The 16,247-nt window shown below is 44.4% G+C and overlaps 1 protein-coding gene across 2 annotated transcripts in view; it reads right to left on the minus strand.

The window, feature by feature from the left end:
• Positions 1 to 16,247, minus strand: part of CHCHD3 (coiled-coil-helix-coiled-coil-helix domain containing 3) — a 197,967-nt gene that overhangs the window by 155,175 nt on the left and 26,545 nt on the right. For both annotated transcript variants that reach the window (XM_040343308.1, XM_040343309.1), the window contains exon 3: positions 13,030 to 13,111. In XM_040343308.1, coding sequence (XP_040199242.1) covers positions 13,030 to 13,111 — 82 coding nt within the window. The remainder of the gene's footprint in view (positions 1 to 13,029; positions 13,112 to 16,247) is intronic.

Consider the following 16,247-nt stretch of genomic DNA (forward strand, 5'->3'; position numbering starts at 1 on the left):
TTCTTACTACAATACGATCTAGACTGCCTCTTTATTACGGAAAGTTGGCTGTCAGACGATTGCAACACCATTCTCGGAGAACTGGTGCCAGCAAACTATCGCATCTTAACGGAAAATAGAATAGGGCAAAGGGGAGGAGGACTGGCGGTGATTCATAAGTCGCATATTGCAATCACTAAACCGGTCCTTCAAAATCCTCTTCCTTTCATGGAAACCCTTACGCTTCAACTTCAAGCTCATTCTCAGGAGACCGTTCATATTCTCCTCTGCTATAGGCCCCCTGGGCCCAAATCGCAGCTGATTTCAGCATTAACGGAGTTCATTTCCACCTACACCCTTAGCGGTAATCATCTTTTGCTGCTCGGGGATTTCAATTTGTGGGCTAACTCCTCACAGGATCCCATCGCGGATGCCTGCATCAACCACCTGGAAGGATTGGGACTTCAACAACTTATACGCGGACCAACGCATGCTTCAGGTCACACACTCGACCTAATTTTCAGACAAAATCTGAAAATTAATATTGTGGGAAATGAACCTTTGCCATGGACAGACCACCATGCAATCAGCTTCATAATCCCCAGAACTCCATTAGTCAGGAAAGTACCCAAGCCGGTGACAATACACTGGGCTAGATCTCAGAGGAAGCTCCACTCGGAACTCTTCAGATCCACCCTGGGAAACCGAATTGGGGCTATTCCTCCTCAGCTAGCAGCCTCAGATACTTTGGATGCCATGAATGCAGCTCTGCTACAGTCAGCCGACTTAGCAGCACCAAAGCGCAAACTTCGCAGCCGGGAAAATAAGTCCAGCTGGTTCAATAACCAACTGTCGATATTGAAGCAAGAGCGCAGAAGGGCGGAAGCCTCCTGGAAAAGAAGCCCGTCAGAAGACCACCTCAACATCTACAAAGCAGTAACTACGCGCTATCACAAGGAAATTTTCAAAGCCAAAAAACTTCACTTCTCCAGGGTGATTAACAGCGCACTGAATCGCCCTCGCGAACTCTTCAGGATGGTCACCCAGACCATGAATCCTGGATGTCTAGAAGTCCCCACTTCAGACACCCAAGAGTTCTGCAATGAACTATCGGATTTCTTCATCGACAAAATTGAGAAAATTCGGGTAAGTATTCGGCAAAACAATACTCCACTCAGCCCCGTCTTCAATCAAAACAACGACCGAACGCCTCTACAATCAACTAAGTTCACTTTGGAACCCATCTCCATCGATACAACAAAAAAACTCATTGGTCTGCTGCGCGACAGCACAGCACCGAATGACATCATTCCCACCAAGCTACTGAAGGAATGTGCCGACATCCTGGCGCCTCCGATCACGCAGCTTATAAATCAGTCATTTAAGGAAGGCATAGTGCCTTCCCCGCTGAAAGAGGGCACAATCCTGCCGATATTGAAAAAACCTTATTTGGATCCTATGGACCCAACTCACCGCCGTCCCATAACAAGTCTAAATGCTCTGTCCAAGATAATGGAGAAAGTGGTGGTAAATCAGCTGCAACAGCATCTGGACACCCACAACCTACTCGATCCATTTCAATCCGGGTTCCGCCCCGGACACGGGACAGAAACGGCCTTACTGAAAATATGGGACGATGCGCTCGAGGCCGCAGACGAAGGAGAATCATCTCTCCTGGTTCTGCTGGACCTAAGCGCTGCTTTTGACACAGTAGACCATGGATTGCTACTGAGACGACTAACAGAAGTCGCCGGAGTCTCAGAAGATGCCTTACCATGGTTCTCCTCTTTTCTAGGAAACCGATCACAAACAGTGAAACTGGGATCCTTCACGTCAGAAAAACGCACGGTGTCATGTGGGGTCCCCCAAGGATCCCCCTTATCACCAGTGCTGTTTAATATCTATCTTCGTCCTCTCTTTGATATTATCAGTAGCCATGAACTACTTTATCACTCTTATGCAGACGACACGCAGTTGTATTTTCGCATCTGCCACAAAAAGGATCATCATCTAAGTTTAGAGAATTGTCTCTCTTCAATAGAAAACTGGATGACTAAGAGTTATCTCAAACTCAATAGTGCTAAAACAGAACTCTTTATCTTCGATGCCAGTCGGAAGAAATCACCGACAACAAACTGGACACCATCTCCCATTCTGGGACAAATCATCGCCCCTAGCTCCAAAGTCAAAAGTCTGGGAGTCACGTTTGACACCTTCATGACAATGGACGCACAAATAGGGTCAGTAGTCAGCGGGGCGCACCATTTGATGCGCCTACTACGCAGACTGATTCCATTTATTCCCAAAGAAGACGTAGCAGTCGTGGTGGGATCTATCGTGAATTCCAGACTGGACTATGCAAATGCCCTTTACCTCGGGCTACCCAAGTACCAAATCGCTCGTCTCCAAGTCGTACAGAATACGGCCGCTAGACTGGTGACTGGGAAAAAATCTTGGGAATCAATCTCACCTTCACTGAGATCCCTTCACTGGCTGCCAGTGAAAGACAGAATTGCATTCAAAGCACTCTGCCTGACACATAAGTGCATCCATGGGAAGGCTCCTAGATATCTATGCGACAAGATCAAACCGCACAATTGCAGCCGCATTCTGCGTTCCACCGACCAAAATCTGGTCAAGGTTCCTATAACCAAATACAAGTCCAAAGGAGAAAGAAGGTTTGCTTTCCAGGGCCCCAGGCTTTGGAATGCTTTACCAACCAGCATTCGGTTGGAGCAAAACCACCTGTCTTTCAGAAGGCAGATCAAAACCCTGCTTTTCTGAAAGGCATGAGACACTAACAACAAGCGCCCAGAGGCGATTCAGTTCGCATGTGCCGCGCTATATAAGTTTTTCATTCATTCATTCATTCATCAGCGATGAGAACCGCTGATCAACAGAAGGTTTTCCAGCAAGTCCGTTGAATAGAAGAAAATCTAAAGATTATTTTCTGTCAAACTGGAAGTGTTACACAATTCGAAAATTGCCCAAATTTCTATCCATGTGTACCCAGATTTAAAATGGAGTTTAATTTTGCTTTGAGGAATAAACAAGAAAGGATGTATTCTGTAGTCCTGTCCCAGAGTGACAAAGCTGATTCTCGATATATACATTATGAGTGAGTAATGTTACCCAATGATAGCAAATATGTTAATGGCAAGATAACCAGGTAAAAAAAGAAAAAGATTTGAAAAAAGAAAAAGAAAAGCTGCAATATATTTAAAGTGGTGCAAAAAAAAAAAAAAAAAAAACACTCTCGATCCAGCATGGTCTATGCCAGCAGCTTCGCTCTGCTCTCTCTTCCTGCAATTACCAGCGGGAGCCATGGTTTCTTGCTGCGGTCAGTCAAATCCATCAAGGGAGGCGGGGTCGAGCCACGCTGTGTCAACAGATGCACATAGCCTGGCTTGAGATTATGCCCACAAAAGTGCCCACATAGCAAGAGGCTTGCTATGGAGGAGGAGCATACAGCACCAACAGGGGACCCCAAAAGAGGAGGTTTGGGTCCGCTATGTGAAATACTATTGCACAAAGCAGGAAAGTATAACATGTTTGTTATTTTTATTGTTTTATTTTAAATTAACGTTACAAAAACTTTTTCAAATCACTTTAAGTTTTGATCTGCAGTTTAGATCCAATACAAATGCTACCTTCTCCTATAAGTGCATACAGAACTTTAGGCCCCTTTCACACGGACGGATAGAATGGTGCTTTTAGCTGCATATTTATTAGGTTTTCTACCGCAGCTAAAAGCACACAATGCTTTCCTATGGCCCCATTCACACACATCGTTTAGCTGCGATTTCGTTACATGCGGTCTGGTGCGAATAGAAAAAATAGAATTGAATGCGTCCAGGTGTGATTTAGCGCAGCTATATGCAAATAACCGCAGGTAATCATAGTCTTTTGTGTCAACTGCGGATAGCAGCGTGATTCAAGGGACCAAAAAATAAAAATAAAAAAAAAGGTTGCTATGGAAATGACTACCGCAGCTAAACGCGGCCGCATGTAAACGCAATGTACAAATGCAGCTAATCGCAGTGCCTGGAGCCTAGAATTTCACAGAACATTAACATGCTTTTTTGCGGCACATATACGACTTATGCCACGATTTGTGATGGCAAAGTAGCATGACAAGTCGTTTCCCATGATTTCTATGGTTGATGACAACCATTCATTAGTACGACTTCAAGTCGTCCAGACTTCAAAGTAGTCCCTGCACTACTTTGGTCTGATTTTGATGCCACTTACACAGGCGGCTGCGAAATCGCGGTGAAGTTGCAGTAGTGTGAAAGGAGCCTAAGGACAAATTACAGAATTAAAGCTTCCCTGGGAGTTTCAACTTACTTGCACCCAAGGTATGACATTTACAATACTTGGACTGATCATGTGATTATGGGAATTATGGGATTATGGGAATGAAAAAATACCACTCATTCTGAGAGAATTCTACAGATGCACCCAAAAAGTCTCTCTCTACATTTGCATGTGATGATTTTAGTGGGGTTTGATACCGTGTGATCAGCAAGAGAAGTTTCACTCTGATTTAAAAAAAAAAAAAAACACGCAGCTCTGCTCGATGCAGCCAACAAACAATAAATACACGAGTCACGTTTGGGAATATTATCACCAAACCTAAGTCTTTGCGATAATAAAGAATTCAATCCTTTCTGTTTATTCTCTCAAGGCCAAGCCAAGGAAACTAGAATAAACATGTTATTAAAACAGAGATCAATAAGAAAAAAGCTCTTGTGTGTACCAAAACACAAAAGGTTAGGCCCCATGTATCGATTTTAATATAACACTTTTTGTTCAGCCTCCCAAAGGGTTCTTTTTAAATATTACTTTCCATTTTTCCTTTTCCTTTGTATCAGACCTGGGATATGAGTTATTTTCTGTGGTAAATGGGGAATTAATAAATTATTGACCGTGAAAAAGCTGTAATACATTGATAAAGGTTGGCAATATAATAAAACATAAGGCTTGATTGACATCTAAAAATGTAATTACCTTCCATGACAATTCCTGTTCAAGACTACCGCCTAAAAGTGAACAATTAAGAAATTACACAATTTCTCTGTTAAGAAAAAAGAAATTACACAAAATATATTTTTATTCTAAAATTGATGCAATTGAAATAAATGCTTTCCCTGCTTGTATTTCACCTCTCTATATGAGGCTAGGTTCACACTGCTGTGAATTCAAAAATCGAGGTAAAAATCTCGATTTTACCGCGATTTCGCGGCTGCGGTTTTGCCGCGATTTCAGCCGCGATTTAAGAGACATCTGTGCAGGGTTCAATGTAAATCGCGACCCGAAATCGCAAAAAGTAGTACAGGAACTACTTTTTGAAATCGGTGCAGCGCTGCAGATGCGGCGTCGCACCGATTAGGACGGTGCCATTGCCGACAATTGAGATGCGATTTGACATGTGAAATCGCATCTCAAATCGTACCCAGTGTGAACCTGGGCTTATAACCATTATTAATCATTCTCTCTACCAAAAGCAGAGAATTATAACCGGGTGCATCCATACCAAACAAAGGGCTCGTTAACACTTGCTCAAAATACTGACACTTATAAAACGTGCCTATAAAGTTAATGAGCATTAATAGGTTCGGTTGATAAAAGTTTAGTGAGCATTAAAAAATGCTCCCCCAAATGCCCTGTGTGTGTTTGCGGCACAGTTCACAAGCGTTTTTGGCTAATTAAAACTGAACCAAACGCCTACAATTGCTGGTTGTTAAGGAGCAGGCCGGGAACCCAGTTACATAGTTACATAGTTACATAGTTACATAGTTAGTCAGGTTGAAAAAAGACACAAGTCCATCCAGTTCAACCACAAAAAACAAAATAAAAAAACACAGTAAAATCCTATACACCCAACTTCATACCCACAGTTGATCCAGAGGAAGGCAAAAAACCCCAGCGGAGCATGATCCAATTTGCTACAGCAGGGGAAAAAATTCCTTCCTGATCCCCCGAGAGGCAATCGGATTTACCCTGGATCAACTTTACCTACAAATCTTAGTACTCAGTTATATTCTGTACATTTAGGAAAGAATCCAGACCTTTCTTAAAGCAATCTACTGATCTGGCCAGAACCACCTCTGGAGGGAGTCTGTTCCACATTTTCACAGCTCTTACTGTGAAAAAACCTTTCCGTATTTGGAGGTGAAATCTCCTTTCCTCTAGACGTAAAGAGTGCCCCCTTGTCCTCAGTGATGACCGTAAAGTGAATAACTCAACACCAAGTTCACTGTATGGACCTCATATATTTGTACATGTTGATCATATCCCCCCTAATTCTCCTCTTCTCAAGAGTGAATAGATTTAGTTCTTCTAATCTTTCCTCATAGCTGAGCTCCTCCATGCCTCTTATCAGATTGGTTGCTCTTCTCTGCACTTTCTCCAGTTCTCCGATATCCTTTTTGAGAACTGGTGCCCAAAACTGAACTGCATATTCCAGATGAGGTCTTACTAATGATTTGTACAGGGGCAAAATTATATCTCTGTCTCTGGAGTTCATACCTCTCTTAATACAAGAAAGGACTCGCTTTGGAAACCGCAGCTTGGCATTGCATGCCATTATTGAGCTTATGATCAACTAAAACCCCCAGATCCTTCTCCACTACAGATCCCCCCAGTTGTACTCCCCCTAGTATGTATGATGCATGCATATTCTTAGCCCCCAAGTGCATAACTTTACATTTATCTACATTAAACCTCATCTGCCACTTAGTCGCCCAATCAGACAGAGCATTGAGGTTGGCTTGTAAATTGGAGACATCCTGTAAGGACGTTATTCCACTGCATAGCTTGGTGTCATCTGCAAAGACAGAAATGTTACTTTTGATCTCAGACCCAATATCATTTATAAATATATTGAAAAGTAAGGGTCCCAGCACTGAACCTTGGGGTACACCACTGATAACCTTGGACCATTCAGAGTAAGAATCATTAACCACGACTCTCTGAATTCTGGCTTTCAGCCAGTTTTCTATCCATTTACAAACTGATATATCCAATCCTGTAGACCTTACCTTACACATGAGCCGTGTGTGCGGAACTGTATCGAACGCTTTTGCAAAATCCAAATATATCACGTCCACAGCCACGCCTCTGTCCAGGGTTTTACTTACCTCTTCATAAAAGGAAATCAGGTTTGTCTGACAACTTCTGTCTTTCATGAATCCATGTTGACTGCTGCTTAAATAGTTTTTTTCCAGCAAGAACTCATCCATGTGGTCTTTTATTAAACGTTCCAGTATCTTCCCAACTATAGAAGTTAAACTAACAGGTCTATAGTTACTTGGTAAAGACTTTGTTCCCTTTTTAAATATGGGCACCACATTGGCCCTGCGCCAATCCAGTGGTACTATTCCTGTCTTTAATGAGTCCTTAGCAACCGACGAGTCATAGCTGTAAGTGGGCTTCCCCGCTGACAGTTTAAAGCAGGGTTTGACAAATTTGCTTGGAATCTAGGAGCCAGAAAACGTGCCTCATCCCGACAAAATCTCGCGCAGAAGCGAACACATACGTGAGTAGCGCCCGCATATGTAAACGGTATTCAAACCACACGTGAGGTATCGCCGCGATCGTTAGAGCGAGAGCAATAATTCTAGCTCTAGACCTCCTCTGTAACTCAAAACAAAAAAAAAAAAGGGTATTTCTTTCCCAAAAAACTGCGCTTGTAAGACCGCTGCACAAATACGGCGTGACAGAATGTATTGCAACGATCGCCATTTTATTCTCTAGGGTGTTAGAATAAAAAATATATATAATGTTTGGGGGTTCTAATTAGAGGGAAGGAGATGGCAGTGAAAATAGTGAAAAATGACACATTAAAATTGCTGTTTAACTTGTAATGCCAGCAGCCACCACCAGATGGCGCCATCTCACAGAAGGAAGAGCTTGGGACTTCACAAGGCCGCAAAGCCGCGGCCTCAATTACCGGCCGTCGCGCAGCAGGGGAGGTGGAGGTGCACCGAGACACAGGATCCTGTGCACTCGTGCGCCCCCACCTCCCCCGCCGCACGATCGCGGTGGGCCCGCGGCGGCCAGTAATTGAGGCCGCGGCATCAATTACTGGTCGCCACGGGCGCCAGGTCACAATTTCTTGTCGCAATTGCGACCTGGCGCCCGGATATTATCGACCCCTGGTTTAAAGTAAGAAAAATAATTACTGCCAATAAAAAATAATAATAAAATTGAAAAAAAAAAAAAACGGCATGTGGTCCCCTTTAATGCCTTCGGATCCGATATGGATTTTGAGGGGAACCACGCGGCAAAACTGGCAGGAACTTTAAATGACAGCCAGGTAGATGGCTAATGCAAGAGCTCACAAAGGAAAACTTAGTATTCACCCTGCCTGCACCATTTGCCAGATGTGCCAACAGAGCCTGCAGTCCCCCATCCCTTTGTGTCCAAGGTCCGCCATTCACGGTAATGCGATTGTCCCAAAGGGTTACTCATGACTTTGACTTGATAAAGGGAGAGAGGGAAGCCTTGTTGCATCCACTCAAAGGCCACAGAGCCCAGCGGTGCTGTATGCATGTGCTGTACACTGGAGAGAGCCTATGCCGAGTTAAACCCTCTGACCTTACATTTTTTCCTCTGCAATTAAAGAAACACATCAAAGTCAAAGATGTATTCTGGCCAGTGCAGACAGGCCAAATGTACCGCTGAGGATAAATTGAAGTGTCACAAGGAGACAGCAGAAAATGCTTGATCCCGGAAACCTGCATTATAATGTGCTTTACAAGAACCTTTAGGCCCCTTTCACACTGGGGCGTTTTTCGAGCTTTATTCGAGCGAAGCCTCATCTGCAATCTCAATGTGAAAGCCTGAGTGCTTTCAAAGCCCTTTCACACTGCCAGCACCCGAAAAGTTTTAGGGCGTTTTCGCAGTGCCTCAGTGTGAAAGGGTAAGGCGTTTTTACAGCGCTTTTCAATTAATTTCAATGGAGAGGGGCGTTTTTTTTTCAGCGCAGGACTTTTCTCAACACCCCGCCAGTGCAACGCCTCAGTGTGAAACGGTACAGCGTTTTTACAGCGCTTTCAATTCATTTCAATGGAGAGGGGCGTTTTTTTTCCACGCCCAAAAGCTGCTCCAAAGATGCTGCTTGCAGGACTCAGTGTGAAAGGGTCCATTGAGATGCATGGAGAGCGTTTTTTGAGCGTTTTAATAGCGCTATTTTTAATGCTAAAACGCCGTAAAAACGCTTCAGTGTGAAAGGACAAAACTCCAAAGTACAAATACGCATGTTTGGAAGCAATGCTAACCATAACAACATTATCAGAAGTTGCCCAAAGGCTGGCGCTAAAGAGCTAAAAAAAAGACATTTACGTGTTTGTTGGCCGACAATTCTTTGCCGTTTGTAAACAAGACAAGTTCATGGCCAACAGTCCTATGCTTTATAAAAAATAAACTTCTTTGAATTTGTATGCAAGTCGGAACAGGTACATTTAAAAGGGGCTGTAAAGTCTAAACATTTTTTACCTTAATGCATTCTTTGCTTTAAAGTTAAAAAATGCTTAGGTGTCAGCGTCGCCCCCTCTGCCCACCTTTACTTACCTGAGACCTTATTCAATCCAACACTGCTCACGTCTGCAGCTCTTCACTCCTCTCACTTCCGGGTCTCGCTGGGGCACAGGAACCCATTGGCTTCCAGTGCTGTCAAAGCCAATGCTGGAAAAAAAGTGAGGGCGGGAGGAGGTTCCTGTCCACTTTCTGTGATTCTATTGCACAGAGTTGGTAAGCATAAACATGTTTGTTATTTACCTTTACAACCCCTTTAAGAATAACAGCTACCAAATCTGTTATTTTACATTTTCTGGATAGTATAGGGAAGAGTTAACACTCCTGTAAAATTAGTATTGCGGTCTGTGCCCCTGTTCAGATTTCAGCTCACTTTCTGTCCCTGCGGCGATTGGATTTAGAAAAATTTGGGTTGCTGAGGAAACATGGATGGTTTATATAGCTTCAGCAAAGACACCTTTTTCCCATGAGAACTCTTACAGGAGTGAATTTCCATTCCTAGGAGTAGATGTTTTTTCCTGTTGTATCCCTCCACTTGTAAGTAGGAGTCCTTTTTAAAGTGGATGTAAACCCACTATCATTCTTTCTAAACGACTGCCATAGTTCTGATCTATAAGGATATAGATGCCTCCTGCATGTATCCTTAACTTTCAAATGTCTCCCCTCTGTCTGTTTTAAGAACTGAAAAACTGCAGATTCTGTGGGTGGGTCTGTTGTCTGAGCTCGGTGGGTCTGAGTCGTGATTTCAGACTCCCCGCCCACCTCTACACTCCTCTTGTCAACATGCATTTTCTCCTGTGTATTCCTTACACTAAATTCTGCTATGATCACTAACATCCAGTCAAAATACAGAAAAGTAACCATACGACTTCAGAAAAGAAGTGAGGGTGGGAATTAAAAAATAATGCCTGTCTCAGGCTAGCGCATGAGATATGTAAATAACCTGTCATTCACAGCAAGGGGGAAGAACAGACAAAAGTTTTCTCCTGTTTGTTCGTTTATCTCACGAAAAAAAAAAAAAAAAAAAAAAAAGGAGGATTGCTCAAAGCTGGCCAGATGATCGGAAATATTATACTCTACATTGTGACAGCAAACAAAAAAAATAAAAAAAATCGGGTTTACATCCACTTTAATTTGGATTTTTGTTGAAGTCTCCGCTTCATGCAGTCCTCTCTTGCTCCAGGGCCTTCACTCCATGCATTCCGCCTCTTTTGCTCCAGGGACTCCACTCCATGCATTCCGCCTCTTTTGCTCCAAGGACTCCACTCCATGCATTCCGCCACTTTTGCTCCAGGGACTCCACTCCATGCATTCCGCCACTTTTGCTCCAGGGACTCCACTCCATGCATTCCGCCACTTTTGCTCCAGGGACTCCACTCCATGCATTCCGCCACTTTTGCTCCAGGGACTCCACTCCATGCATTCCGCCACTTTTGCTCCAGGGACTCCACTCCATGCATGCCGCCTCTTTTGCTCCAGGGACTCCACTCCATGCATGCCGCCTCTTTTGCTCCAGGGACTCCACTCCATGCATTCCGCCTCTTTTGCTCCAGGGACTCCACTCCATGCATTCCGCCTCTTTTGCTCCAGGGACTCCACTCCATGCATTCCGCCTCTTTTGCTCCAGGGACTCCACTCCATGCATTCCGCCTCTTTTGCTCCAGGGACTCCACTCCATGCATTCCGCCTCTTTTGCTCCAGGGACTCCACTCCATGCATTCCGCCTCTTTTGCTCCAGGGACTCCACTCCATGCATTCCGCCACTTTTGCTCCAGGGACTCCACTCCATGCATGCCGCCTCTTTTGCTCCAGGGACTCCACTCCATGCATGCCGCCTCTTTTGCTCCAGGGACTCCACTCCATGCATTCCGCCTCTTTTGCTCCAGGGACTCCACTCCATGCATTCCGCCTGTTTTGCTCCAAGGACTCCACTCCATGCATTCCGCCTGTTTTGCTCCAGGGACTCCACTCCATGCATTCCGCCTGTTTTGCTCCAGGGACTCCACTCCATGCATTCCGCCTGTTTTGCTCCAGGGACTCCACTCCATGCATTCCCCCTGTTTTGCTCCAGGGACTCCACTCCATGCACGCCCTGTTTTGCTCCAGGGACTCCACTCCATGCACGCCCTGTTTTGCTCCAGGGACTCCACTCCATGCACGCCCTGTTTTGCTCCAGGGACTCCACTCCATGCACGCCCTGTTTTGCTCCAGGGACTCCACTCCATGCACGCCCTGTTTTGCTCCAGGGACTCCACTCCATGCACGCCCTGTTTTGCTCCAGGGACTCCACTCCATGCACGCCCTGTTTTGCTCCAGGGACTCCACTCCATGCATTCCCCCTGTTTTGCTCCAGGGACTCCACTCCATGCACGCCCTGTTTTGCTCCAGGGACTCCACTCCATGCACGCCCTGTTTTGCTCCAGGGACTCCACTCCATGCACGCCCTGTTTTGCTCCAGGGACTCCACTCCATGCACGCCCTGTTTTGCTCCAGGGACTCCACTCCATGCACGCCCTGTTTTGCTCCAGGGACTCCACTCCATGCACGCCCTGTTTTGCTCCAGGGACTCCACTCCATGCACGCCCTGTTTTGCTCCAGGGACTCCACTCCATGCACGCCCTGTTTTGCTCCAGGGACTCCACTTCATGCACGTCTCTTTTGGTCCGGGGACTCCACGTCAAACACGCCTCTTTTGGTCCAGGGACGCACCCTTTTCCCAGTCCAAAACATTACTGTTGCTTAGCAACAATAGTTGTTTACCAAGCCACCACTGCAGATATAGTGCTGGACTAGACACTGCGGCTGTGTTTACAGTAAACACAGAAATTAAACTGACATTGACATTACATAACTGGCTTGGCTGTGGCCTCGTAATTGTGGCAGCACACCACTATACACAATAAAGTACACCACTGCATTACCCTCCCTCCAGATCAACAATGCTGCTGTACAATGGTGAATTGTGTCTTCATCAAGCTGCAGGGACCCCAACAGAGGAAGTGTATTAAATAAAAGCAACCACCACATCTAAAGATGGGCAACCTGCAATATGTTGGGTTTAATACCACATTAAAGTGGTTGTAAACCCTAAGACAAAAACCTGCAAGAAAAGGGCATAACGAGCTAGTATGCATAGCATTGCGGGCTCCGGCGCTGTGATTGGCCGGAGCTGCCAGTAACGCCACACTCACTGAAGCGTATATGCCGATGATATCCGCACATGCAAATACAGGGGGATATATCCTAAACCGTTTAGGTTTAGGAGATGTCTATCCAGGTTAGCTACAGGTAAGCCTTACCTGTAGAAAAAAAATTACAACCACTTTAATTCTTTCTATATGGTTGGTAATACTTTTGGGCCACTGTGTACTTATATCAGTGCTGTACTTGTTTCCTTATATTCCACTGTGCATATTGATTTGATTGTGGAAGCAGGTATTTTATGTGATTTCTGTACAATGGTGATAGTGCAGAAAAGACAATTTGATTTAGATCCTATACAGAACAAACCTTTTTTGATTCGCAGACTCTCTTCTTGCTTGTTCTAGAGCTAGTTCTTCAGCAATTTTTCTCCTGAGCTCTTCTTCATTAACTAATAACAAAATGAGAAAATAAGTAAGGTTATTTTTTAGGTCCCACGATAGCTGCACAAAACAAAAAAACGTATATCTTTGCTAAAAATACACTAATTATTAGCAGACATAAAAGACAGCAAAACTTACAAAAATTCCTGCTAAATTTCTACTAAATCTATAGATGTATGGAATTAATAATAAAAAAAATATGATATGAAAGTTTGAAAATTGTTCCTTCTTGTAAAACGAATCAAAAAGGTATGCAAAACTGTAAACTAATCTGGAGTTTGACTTTCACCTATGCATATTGCCAACGCCCAACCGCAATGTCACGTGTGCAAGAATGCGCCTTTGTGTGTTGTTTCAGGCCTCATTCACACAGCAAATAAGGGCTGTACAACATCAAGAAAAAGTCTTTTTGTGCCCGGGAATCAAAAGTCTTTGTGCACAAATCAATGACAAGCTGACAGACACTGTGGCTGTACGTATGTAACCGCACAGTCAAGTGGTTACAAGAACATAGGGATTCGTGAACAGCCCAGCTTGTGTCCAGAATAGGAGATTACATGTGTACAGCCACAGTATATGTCGTCCTGCGCAGTGTCTGTCAGTCAATTCATATAGGCGGGTGTACGCAAACACATGCGACTCCTGGGCGCAGAAGTGCATTCTGTGTGTTAATGTGGTCCCTGGGCATATTTACACGGGTACTGTGGCCTGTACAGAGTTACAAGCGTTTGCTTATGCAATATCTGTGTGATGACAGCCTATGTGACTATATGGGGACACAGCAGCTATTTAAACATAATCACAGGTCCGAATCTAACAGGTGTGTGGGTGCATGGCAATGAATGCAGACAATGTGCATTTGGGGGTGCTTAGAAGCACCTGCACGTCATATTAACACCTGCAACTACATTGTACAGTTGCTGTGTCCCCACAGAGCAGGGGACCTCAAACTACGACCCGTGGGCCACACATGGCCCGCTATGGTAATTTACCCAGCCCGCTTGTTAGGGCCAGCCCCACCATGGGTCCCACTCCTGCAAGCCTTCACAAGCCTCCCCAGCTGCTGTCATCAGTGAATTATTATTCAAAATAGGCTGTCAGGTTATTAAAACAGCGATATTGGAACCGATTCAAATTATACAGTTTGTAGTGTACATAGATTTGCAAAACAATGAGAAAGGAATATTCCTGAACATTGTTTTAACTCATGGTTAATGTGACATTGTGTGAATGCATCAATGCAGTGCGAAGGGGCAGAGGACACTGTCAAGGGCAGGCCACCCACATAGCCATATCCTCTGCCACCCCTCATATCACTACTCACCCACCCTGATACCTGCATTCTAAACACAACACACTCCTGATCCCTGCATATAAGTGCCAAGTCAGTGCCTCATCAGTGCCACCGCATTAGTGCCGCCCTATGAGTACAGCCTCATCAGTAAAGAGAAAACATCTCTTATTTACAACATTTTATAACAGAAACAAAGAAAAACTTTTTTTTCAGAATTTTTGGTCTTTTTTCATTTGTTTAGCAAAAAATAAAAACCTTAGTGGTGATCAAATACCACCAAAAGAATGCTCTATTTTTGGGAACAAAATTGTAAAAAATGTGTTTGAGTAGTGTAGCATGACCGCGCAATGGTCATTCAAGGTGCGACAGCTATGCTATTGGGGCACTCGGCAAGAGGGAGGGACCCAGAGTGCCAGTAGGGGGCCTTAAGCCCTGTACGCACGATAGGTCCATCCGATGAAAATGGTCTGTGCCTACACAACATCGGTTAAAAAACCGACCGGGTCAGAACGCGGTGACGTAAAACACAAACGACGTGCTGAAGAAAACGAAGTTCAATGCTTCCAAGCATGCGTCGACTTGATTCTGAGCATGTGTGGTTAAATTTAAAACAAGGATTGCTTTTTTTTAACCTATGGATAAATAACCGATGGGGCCCACACACGATCGGTTTGGTCCGATAAAAACGGTCCATCAAACCGTTCTCATCGGTTTGACCCATCGTGTGTACGCGGCATAAGAAGGAGGAGGATCAGAGTTGTTCTGTGAAAAAAAAAAAAAAACACTATTGTGTTCCAGAACACTCCAACCATTGGCGGAGAGTGCTGATCGGCAAACCTTGTTCAATCAGGTCTCCTTCGAAAGAAGCCGGCCGAAATCGGGCCAACTCCAGTACCCATGGGCTGAATGCCGGCCGGTTTCTATTGAACTGCCCGATGCAACCCACCATTCGGCCGTGTGTACGAGGCTTAACTCGCAAGTTGTATGTAGTCAGCCTTGACAAAAATACCCTTACAACTGGCCCTACTTCAACTTGGTTGCAGAATGTCAGTGCGCTGTCCTCTCTGATACTCATATTTGGATCAAGAGCCAGGTTGTCCTCTTCCGATTTCATGATGTCTAGCCCCTGGGATTCTGGAAAATGGATGGACAGTGCACTGGGGCTTGCTGGAGCTGGCTGTGGAACTCATGCACGATCTGTAAGGCTTGGTTCAAATTTTGATCTGACTTTCAGTGCGATTATAACGCTATTTGAATGTCGTTTGCATATTCAGAATCGTGCTGAAATCACACCAAAGTAGCACAAAACCCTTTTGCAAAATTGTGCTGTGTTGCATTAAAGTGAACAGGCACGACTGAAGACAATGTGATTGCCATTGTCATGCAATTCTGTGTGACCCAAGTCGCATCTGAAGTCGCACTAGGGTGAACTAGGACTAAATGGTTAGACGGCATCAAGTGCCAGCAAGAGCGGCAATGCCGTTTGGGGTTGAAGGTGGTTTGAGATGCCAGACTGTGGCAGCAGCAGTGCACAGTCACATCTTTTAAATATAAACTATCTGTAAGGGGATTTCAGCGATTTTTTGTTTTGTATTTAGCCACCACAATAAAGTTATATTTATATTAGCTAAACTTTTGCTCTAATGAAATATCTTGTTTTTTTCCATCACTTTCTGTGCCGGTGATAAAAGTCACTATGACAAATCCGAGAGGGTCAAATTAATATTATTATTACTATTATACATGATTTATATAGCGCTAACAGATGGTGCTGTGCATTTAGGCTCCATGCACACGTTTTTTTTTTTTTAAAGCTCCTATAAAAAATAAAAAATTGTTTTTGTAGTTTG

This window comes from Rana temporaria, chromosome 3, assembly GCF_905171775.1.
Source record: "Rana temporaria chromosome 3, aRanTem1.1, whole genome shotgun sequence".
Classification (NCBI taxonomy): Eukaryota; Metazoa; Chordata; class Amphibia; order Anura; family Ranidae; genus Rana; species Rana temporaria.